This window comes from Pteropus alecto, unplaced genomic scaffold (genome assembly GCF_000325575.1).
Source record: "Pteropus alecto unplaced genomic scaffold, ASM32557v1 scaffold134, whole genome shotgun sequence".
In the NCBI taxonomy this organism is placed as follows: domain Eukaryota; kingdom Metazoa; phylum Chordata; class Mammalia; order Chiroptera; family Pteropodidae; genus Pteropus; species Pteropus alecto.
Window position 1 is genome coordinate 4503076 of NW_006436283.1, and position 10151 is coordinate 4513226.

General features: G+C 48.6%; 1 protein-coding gene across 1 annotated transcript; it reads left to right on the top strand.

Annotated features, from left to right (window-relative positions):
• The first annotated feature begins 855 nt into the window (after window positions 1-855).
• LOC102897761 (histone H3.3) lies at window positions 856-4565 on the top strand. The gene is made up of 4 exons (XM_006912215.3): window positions 856-1125; window positions 1594-1731; window positions 1851-2004; window positions 2102-4565. Exons 2-4 carry the CDS (start codon window positions 1604-1606, stop codon window positions 2228-2230), a joined length of 411 nt encoding a protein of 136 aa, XP_006912277.1. The 5' UTR covers window positions 856-1125; window positions 1594-1603; the 3' UTR covers window positions 2231-4565.
• Window positions 4566-10151: the final 5586 nt, after the last annotated feature.

Genomic DNA, 10151 nt, shown 5'->3' on the forward strand with positions numbered 1-10151 from the left:
GAAGTAATATCTCCAAGATATACCATGAAACACAAAAGCACATATTAAATGTAGTTGTCTTTCTTTTACTCTTTATAGACATGAAAATGCTATCATAGGACTATTCGCATTCTGGCTATAGGCATTTTATTTAGTTGAATTACATAATTAAAAAATATGTTTCTTAGTCAATTACTTCATTAAGCACCTCGAAATCACAAAGCTTCTTGTGATGGCCTAAGAACATACAAAACAGTACTTATTAAATCATCTATTGACATTTTGTTTGTAGCTATTACCCCTCCCCACCCTACCAAAGAACTGCTTTTTGGTTAAAATGTATATGCATGATAAATAAAATACCTGGTAATATAACATAGTTTACTGAATTCTAATTCTCATTTACACTACAGAGTACTTAACTATTAAAATGTTGAATTAAAACTCATTTATCTGGAATATTCTATACGAGTTCTTGAATAAAACTTGGAAACAAACAAAACTATCAAAATGTTAATAAAGTAAATCACAGGGAACGAATTTTATTTTACATTGGAAAATATTCACAAAAATTTCATTAAAGTAGCCTCTCCTCCTGCACTGATTGCATTACGTGGTGCAAATAAGGTTGGGTTTCTGCCCATCCAGACTTTTTCGTCTTGACTGGGACCAAAGTAATTCATTTGCATTGACTTTCTATTGTAGAGCTTTGGAACCAAGGGAAGGATCCAAACATAGCTCCATTTTATCCAATCAGAAGAGCCGCTTAGTGCTAAACTCTGATTCGTCCAATTCTCTTTACTTGCATCCAATCGTTAGGCTACTTTAATAGCCAATCAGCGGCCTAGATATTCACCAATCAGGGAACGGGGCCGATGCACGGCCTTTGTGTCGGGGGATGTCAACGCGTCGGCGAAAGCTCCCGCCAATAGAAAAAGTCGTTGGTGTATGCAAATGAAGGTCCTATGACGCAGAGACGCAGCGTGAAGCGTGGGTATAAAAACGGAGATTCCGGGGGGGTTTGGAGCAGAGCGGTTTGGTCGTTCGTTGGAGCAACTTCTTTGTTTTGGTTGGTGACTGCGGCTCTTCGTTGGGCAGTGGGAGCGGTGCGGCGGTGGGAGAGGCGGCCTAGGGCTTCAGCGTTAGGTACGTGTTTGTGGATTTGTCCGTGACTTGGGGTTCTGCTAGTTGTTGGGGCTGCGGGTCGTGGCCGTTGGGTGCCGAGTGCCGGTTAGTGTGGGCTTCTTGGGCTGCTGGCGGTGGGTGTGGGGTTGGGAGGTTTTGTTTTCCCTTGGGGCTTCATTCCGGAACCGCGTCTCCCCCTCTTTCCCGCTGGTGATTCAGAGGTCCCGACGCCGGGTTCCGGGCAGCGCGGCCTCCGCCCGCCGTGGAAGGGAAGTGACTCCTCCCCGCGCCCCCCCTCCCGGGGGAGGCTGCTGCTCCTCGCAGCCTGAGTCATTAGGGGAGGGGGAGGAGGAGGTGGCGGTCTCGGCCATCTGCCGCCGCGAGGTGGAGTGCGAAGAGGCGGGAGGGCAGGGGCGACGAGCCTGGCCCGTCCCCCCACCTCCCCCCAGGCGAGCGCTGCGGCCCAGGAGTTACGGATGTTTTCTTTAGGTGAAAGAAAATGGCCCGAACCAAGCAGACTGCTCGTAAATCCACGGGTGGGAAAGCGCCCCGCAAACAGCTGGCCACTAAGGCTGCCAGGAAAAGCGCTCCCTCTACCGGCGGGGTGAAAAAACCTCATCGCTACAGGTAGGCAAGGCGGAGGGAAAACAATGACTCGGCGGCGCTCTGCGGTGCGGGAACGGTCCCTGGCGGGCGCTGGCACTGTCAGTTAACTGGTGTCCGTTTACATCCTCTTGCTCGTCCAGGCCCGGGACCGTTGCGCTTCGAGAAATCCGTCGTTACCAGAAATCGACCGAGCTTCTGATCCGGAAGCTGCCTTTCCAGAGGTTGGTGAGGGAGATCGCCCAGGATTTCAAAACCGACCTGAGGTTCCAGAGTGCTGCCATCGGCGCTCTTCAGGTAAGACGACAAAGGCTGTGGTAGGGGCGGAGGAGTTGTGGGTGGTTTCTCCTCCCCTCGAAGAGAGTTTTAATAGTGTGGCTCTTGTCCTCAACAGGAGGCTAGTGAAGCGTACCTGGTGGGTTTATTTGAAGATACTAATCTGTGTGCCATCCACGCTAAGAGAGTCACCATCATGCCCAAAGATATCCAGTTGGCTCGCCGGATACGGGGGGAGAGAGCTTAAGTGAAGGCAGTTTTTATGGTGTTTTGTAGTAAATTCTGTAAAATACTTTGGTTTAATTTGTGACTTTTTTTGTAAGAAATTGTTTATAATATGTTGCATTTGTACTTAAGTCATTCCATCTTTCACTCAGGATGAATGCGAAAAGTGACTGTTCACAGACCTCAGTGATGTGAGCACTGTTGCTCAGGAGTGACAAGTTGCTAATATGCAGAAGGGATGGGTGATATTTCTTGCTTCTCATGATGCATGTTTCTGTATGTTAATGACTTGTTGGGTAGCTATTAAGGTACTAGAATCGATAAATGTGTACAGGGTCCTTTTGCAATAAAACTGGTTATGACTTGATCCAAGTGTTTAACAATTGGGGCTGTTAAGTCTGACCATGCATCACTGTGATAGAATGTGGGCTTTTTCAAGGGTGAAGATACAAGTCTTAACCACAGTGTAACTTACAGTTTCCTTAAAAAAAGTAAACCTGGCAGCTATAGAATACACTATGTGCATTTATAATAGCTATTTTATATATTGTAGTGTCAACATTTTTAAATTAAATGTTTTACATTCACATGTGGTGGGGAGTCTTGTCATTAAGGTGTGTGTAATTTTAGAGTCCAGTTGGTTTTCTCCTAACTAGAGTGCACTTGTTTTCATAGTAGTAAAATGCTTTGCGCATCATACCTTGCATAAGTCCTCATTCTACCACATGTTAACTAACTCTAGCTGATAATGCAAACACTAACGGGGAATTTTATTTATAAGGGCTCTAGAATATAATACAAGTTATTCACACCAGCATCATCTGTTACTAATCTGAACTAGTTAGTGCAGCTTTTCTTTGTGTTGTGGTTGGTCTCATAACTAGGTTGAGTTTTTCTCTAAGTAGAGGAAACAATACGGAAATTCTTTTCCTTGTGGAGTTTGTATTATAAGGCTTAGAGTAAACTTGTGGTGGGGGAGGGGCACACAGCTCCAGCTTTTCGAACCTCAGCCAGTTAAGATGGCGTCTAGTGAGGTTACATCTGGTATATGGTTCTGGGGAAATCACTTTAGAGATGGTCTTCCAAGTGGTTTTTAAATTTATCCTTCTATTGAAGTTTTTAGGTCAATTATGTATGTTGACTAAATTTACAAATAAACTTGTTTATCCAACTAAGTGTCAAAAACCTAAATTGAATGTACAAACCCACCCATTATCTAGGTCCTTTGTATCTTAAAGTTTGAGTTTAGCTTTTTTAGGTTTTGCTTGGTAGATGAACCTTTTATTTACAAAAATAGTCATAGAAAGCATGTAAAAGTCCCTCTGCTCTGAAAAATGCCATGATTGCTATTTTTTGCAGTGCGGGCTTAAGACGTATTAATATGCTTCCCTTTGCCCCCATGTTGTCAAGGTATAAAAATTTGTCTATTCAAGGTATAACAGGTCAAGGAAAGTAAATTTCTTTAAAATTCGAGGGCTCAAATTTGGTATCTGTTCCAAGAACCTTTTCTGGCAGTATGTAGATCTCTACGTAGCAAATTATTTTAACAGAAGCGCAGAGGTAGAGAATTCATTGGTCTAAGCCACCTTTTCAGTATAAAAACTAGTTTTCTTGACCAATGATGGGCAGCAGTAAAGCTCAGTATATGTCAGCTGGATGTGGGCACAAGAGCCACCAATCATTAGGAGGTGTTCGGTATATTTAAAGTTAGCTGTAGGAACACATTTTTGCCCTAAAGGCTTTTTTAATAAGTTAGCATTAGTTTCAACTTTAAAGGGTTTGTGAAGAAGCTAGCTAGAGTAGCCTTGGGAGTCCTGGTTAAACAGCCTTAGGGGGGATATCAAAGGCGGAGTCCAATACAATACAAAATACAATGAATGGTTTTGTAAAAGGTCCATTATAACCAGTGCTTGGAACAATGACTGACTGAGAACTTATGTTGTTACTTCCGAAGGAAGTTGAAGTCCTAGACATTGGGATATGCTGTGCTCTGGAGTGTGGCAGTGTTTGAACACAAGTAGAAGCAGCTATGAGTTAGCTTGAGTTTCTACCTGTGGTAACAAGCGGGTAACGCTTGAACTTTACGCAGTCTGTGTCTTGATGTAGAAAGTTCTTGAATTTTATTGGGTGACTTGGAATTTGCTGCTTAAATAGTGTAACACTTCCATACTTTACTTGAGCACACATCACAGAAGGCAAAAATATTTTTTGGTTCTAGGAAGGTACCCACACAGGAGATAATCTGGGTATAGGTGATGGAACAGAGTCTGTAAGGAGAAAAGCAAAAATTGGAGCTGATGAAAGGTATCCTGTGCCCTTGATGGATGAGACAAAAATAAAGTTTTTGAAGTTGCAGACTTTCTCATCTTGTTAATGGTCTTTATTTGAATAACATCTGTTTCAGGAAACGGAAAATGTCTAGCAAGCCTTGCCTTTCCAACTCAGCTGGGGGAGGGGGGCGTTTAGTAATGAGGTGAGCAGACCCCTGTCAATGTGTGTCACACTGCTCGGGACAGTGCCAATTTCTGCCTGTTGAACCTGCATATTAATAGTGCCTCTTCACTGTCAGCTGTCTCCCAATTAGGCCAGACTAGTGTGAGCCAGGTAAGTTGAGAGCTGGAAGTGTCAGGTCCTGGCAGCTTTGGCTCCCTGAAGATTCTGAACCAAGCCAATGTCCTCCTGCAGCCCCTAGCCTGTCCCTTTGGGAAGATAGCTGAAGGGCCATGTGTTTGTGAAACTGCTGGCCAGAAGCCAAGTTCACACCAGGTGAGGCAGCCCCATTGCCCTTCCTCCACAGTTCTCTATTATGCAGTTAGTGAAATGGTGGACTGCCTGGGCCCATGTTTCTGGGTCTCTAATAACCCTGCTACATCCCAGAACTGGTATGTGGACCAGATGTTTTTTTAAGTCTAAGGAACAAAAATTATATCCTATTTACAAAATTTAAGGTGGTGTAACCATTAATAGGGAGGCAAGCACTTCAAGCCTGTTTCCTGAGATGTCCCCATCAGTCCGAGGGAGGGAAGAGCAAACCTGGGAGGGGCCAGCAAAGACCACCTATGTCCCTTAGCCAGGCTGCCCCACCCACCGCTTCGGCCCCAGCCAGGGGCCTGTGCTGCTGCCTGACCGTTAGTGAGGAAACAGGCTCTGAGCAGACTGGACCTGACTCATTTCCTTAATCATTCCTCAGCTTTCCCCAACAGCAGACTCCACCTGGCTCCTTGCAAGCACTGCCTCTTGCCTGGTGTCAGATATGAGGGCTGGGGTCTTATGCAGCAGTTGGAAACCTGGCCCCTTCTGGATCACCTTCAGGTAGGGCAGCAGAGGATGGACAAGGTTGGGTCAGCTGTCTGCCTTTGGGCCAGCAGGAAACTCGGGCTTGCCCTTCAGTTTCTGCAGGATGGGGCCAGCCTGTGTTTGAGAACAACAGCCAAGGGCCAGAGATCAGAGCCCCAGGCCTACGGTTAACCTATCCTGCCACATAAAAGGGTGAGGTGCTCGATTTTCTTCACACCTTTGTGCAGCTGCTGTATCACTGGCAGTGGTGTGGTCCACTGGGCATGAGAGCCTTGATTCCTCACGCTGGGCATCCATTCCCCACCCCTACCTCTAGATCCCTTGGGTGGGAGCACGTCAGTCACCTCACTGAGGCATCACAGCCCAGTTCCCTGGCCCAGCCCAGACACTGATCTAAGATCACAGCTGAGCTGGCTGCCTGAACCTCACAGCTGCTTCTCTCCTCCCATGGTGCTCTCACTGCCTCCTGTGGGCATTCCTCAGGATGTCACCAGGCTGGGCCACTCTATGCAGCTGCACCTGGCTTCTGACTAGCAACTTCAGCATGAACCTTTGGCCTGCTGCTGCCTTCTGGAGGGTGGGGCTAGAAGGAAGAAGGGTGGTGGGGGGGAGGAGGGAAGGGAGGGACCAGACCCCTCCTCAGGTTGCTAGTCCAAATTCCTCAGCACCCACAGGGAGAAGGCTGAAAGTGCTCTCTTACTGACCTTTTGGCTCCGTGACCCCTTTGGGGGAATAAGCAAGCCTGCGGGAGGTGGGTACAGCTGGAACGCCCACCCAGACAACACCATTGTTCTAAGCAGAGTCATGGGACTTCTATGTGACGTGCCCCCAGCCTGTCCTGGTATCATCACCTGAGCATCATGCCCAGTGTCAGGCAGGATCGTTGGTCAGGCACAGCCTGGAGCAACACCTCTTAGCATTCTGCCCTGAGCAGAAGACCATCCACCCACACCCCCACTTACCCCATTGCCCTTCCCCATGGAGGAAACTAAGGGGTTTTGCAGTCACCCCCTTACCAGGGAACCAAAGGGAGGGGGCTGCAGTGAGGCTGTGGCCCCTGGAAGGGCTATAAGGCTGCACACGACCTGGAAAGGGGCACAAAGGGGCAGGTGCTTGGATGCCAGGGTCTGGGGTCTTCTCCCTGGCAGCTGCCAGCTCTTGTTCAGGAAGCTGCACTTCTAGGAATATGCACACTGAAATGGAGAGTGGGTAGAAAGGGAGAAGTCCATCTCAGACAGGACCGGTACCGGTGACAAGAAGAGCTATGAGAAGAGGCCAGTGGGCTACAGGCTTAGGGCAGGTGGCCTTTTACTGAGGGGTACGTGAGTGACTGCACATGTTCTCATGGAGGTGGTGCCCATTAACCTCTCCTCCCTTCCTACCCACTCTGTTGGACATACTGGACCCCAGAACCCTTCCCTTAATAAGCTCCTCACCCCCTAGCACTGAACTAAGAACGTCAGCAGAGGAGACAGTATGGGGTTGGGTTCAAGGCCCCAGGCATCATGGGTCCTACTGCATCCTGCAGGCCTCTCCTCCCAGCACGTTGCTTTCGGTGTCTCAGTCCTGAGCACTCCTGGGGGCCTGGGCCAGTCCTGAGCACTCCTGGGGGCCTGTGAGGTGCAGAAAGAGACAGCCGAAGAGACAGCCGCCTGGTGCGTCTGGATTTGCTTCCTGGGCTGTGATAAGGTGGCTATCAGCCTAGAGGGCAGAAACATCAGGAACATGGTTGGGGCATCAAACAAAGACATGGCCTGCAGCTGACCCCTCTCAGCGGGACCATCTGAGGCCAGGGAAAGATGAGAAGCTGCTGGCGCTCCAAAGGCAAAGCCTGAATCTTGCCTGCCTCTGGAGCCGTGCCTGGCACACGGCAGAGGCTCCAGACAGGTTTGCTGACCAACCCAAATGGCCCTGGCAGTCCCGCAGCACAGCTGGCTGGATCTGCTGCTGGCACGGTTTGCAAAGAATCAGTCCAATTCCCAAGAGCTTTGGTTATTGGCTTGGCTTCCTAATGCAGAGTGTTCCACGTGGGAAATGGGGCTCCAGTGGTCTGGGGGAGCAGCTGTCCCTTACCAAGAGGCTGAGCTTTTGATCTTAACCCTTTAGTAAGCAGAGGCTGCAGGTCAGGGTGCTCATGGGGACAGAGTGGTGGCTGAGAGAATGGGTTCAGGGGTCTGACAGACCCAGGTTCAAGGCCCAGCTCTCCCACTCGGATGAGTTCCTTAACCCATTGTGCTTCTTTTCCCCATCTGTAAAATGGGAATAAAAACAGTACCTACCCAATAGGCTTGTAAGGATATAATGAAATAATCTGTGCAAAGTCTGGTGATTTTTACAATACTTGGCAACAGAAGTCAAGGGCAATGATCAATCAGAACAGACTGTGGTGGTAAACTACCAGCAGCGCCCTACGAGCTGTGTACCAGCCCTGATACCAGCACTACCACAAGCTCCAGATTCGTATTAGCAGTGCTTCAGCAGCTGTTATCATTAACATTACAGAAAGGCAAAGGGGCCCCAAATCAGGAGATAGAGTAACCCTCCTGGTACAACAAAAAGAACCTCCCAGAATGAGTGAGAGGGTGGACCATCTGCTGAGAGCAAACACTTGCAGATATTTGCTTGGGAGATGTGGCTCTAAGACCCATTAGGGAACCAGGCTGTGACGCAGCAGGGAAGCTGGAGCTGCATGGAGCGTGCTGACCTCCACCACATGAAAAGAGACCGAGTCTAGCAGGGAGGGTCCAAGGGCTAAGAATTGGGCACAGAGACGGACATGGACCCTGGGAGAGGAGAGGCGTCTCGGGAGTGCCCGTCCTCAGTGGTGGGCCAAGTGTCGCCATGGCTTGGACAAAGGTGCCTTGGAGACCTCTGGGCCCAACTAGGCTGCCGGGTACCAGCTGGCATGGGTGGTATTCCCACCACTGCGCAGTGTGGCCCTGTGGTGGATAGTACTAGAAATTCTATCACTATGTCTTAGTCCATGTGACAAATGGCTCTGGCAGCACCGATACAGGGAATTTTTCAGCCAGCGGAACAGAAGACAGACCTTGGGGTGCAGTGTCCCCATTAAGGTGTCCCCTCCCCCCAAGCCTGTGACATTTGGCCAGGAAATGGGAGGGAAAGTCAAAGGTTAAGGCAAACTTTCTTTTGAACAAATTTCATGTAACATATTAGATGAGATTAAAAAACTGAGTGTAAACACATCTCCCAAATAAAATCAATGTTTCAGAGTCCATCTTAAGCAAACGGGAGCACTTCCCTCTTAGATCAAATCCAGGTTTTCCAAGAATAACTGAAACAATAAAAAAGGACGATAAAATTAAAAACATGTTTTCAACCAAAATGAAACAACGGAAATAAAAGTGTGTGGGCTTCTTCGCAGTAGTCAGGATTCCTCCGCACTCAGAAAGCTCACTAGTCCTCCCCATCACCTTTTGTCTCAGTCGGAGAGGCCAGATTGTGTCTGCCTCCCAACCAGAGCATGAGTGCCTGAGGCTTTGACCGTCTGGCCAATTGCACGCAGGAGAGTCCGCTAACGTTTCTGTTGAATTACTGGATGACTGATAAGAATAGAAAACATTTATTCCGTGCTTACTAAGTGCCAGGTACTAGGCTGGGAACTCAGTGGAGATGATCTCATTTAGTTCCTTTTGTAACAGTCTGTCGGGGAGGAATCACTAGCCCCATTTTACAGAGGAGAAACCAAGGCTCAGAGAAGTCCGGTCATCTGCCTGCGATCACGCAGAGGAAGGGCAGAGATTTTGGCTCAGGACTGTTGGACGTCAAAGCTGAGGTGGGTAAAGGATTCTTGGAGCAGGGGTTGCTTTGCTCACTGCTGCCCCAACAGAGTGGTACCTTGCTGGTAGGAATGGCCAGTGAGTTTAATCCCATTGCAACCAGCCCCAAGGGCCACTGGTTTTGTTTAAAAAAAAATTAAAAAAAGCTCTGAAGCTTTGAAGAGTGTTCAAAAGGAAGGAACAGGCCATCAGATGAAATTTAGTATTGCTTATTCCCAATGCTTTTTTTTTTTTTTTTAACAGCCTTACCCATTTAAAATGTACCAAGTCAATGGTTTTGCTATATTCACAAATAAGTGCAACCATCACCACAGTCGATCTTAAAGCATTTTCCTCACCACAAAGAGTACTGGGTACCTTTGGCTCTCACCCTCATCCCACCACTTTCCTCAGTCCTAAGCAACCTCTGCTGGGCCAACGGCCCAACCTACCTCAGCAACTTGTGGCAGGCCCTTCCAGGAGGGGCTGGGCCCGCTGCTGTCCATTGCCACCATCCGTCAGCTCCTCATTGCTAGGAGCTGTGACAGCGTGTCCGTCCTGGGAAAGGAGCCTGCAGAAAGCGACTTTTGGTCACCACCAAACTTGGTTTTATCGCTATTTACAGTGGGTGCCAGGCTATCCTTTTAGAGACCCATGACCAGGAGTCGGTGACCTCTCACAGCTACAGGACTCTAGAACCTACGAGACCCCTTTGGGACACCCAGGTTGGCTGGATCTCAGCTTGGTCGCTCTGGCCGTGGTGGCTGGCTGGGTGGGTGTGAGCACGGAGAGGGGCACAGGGCCGGGGAAGCGCAGCTTAGACCTCCGAGCCCAGCGGTCTTTCCCAAAGTCGGCCGCTGGCCGCCC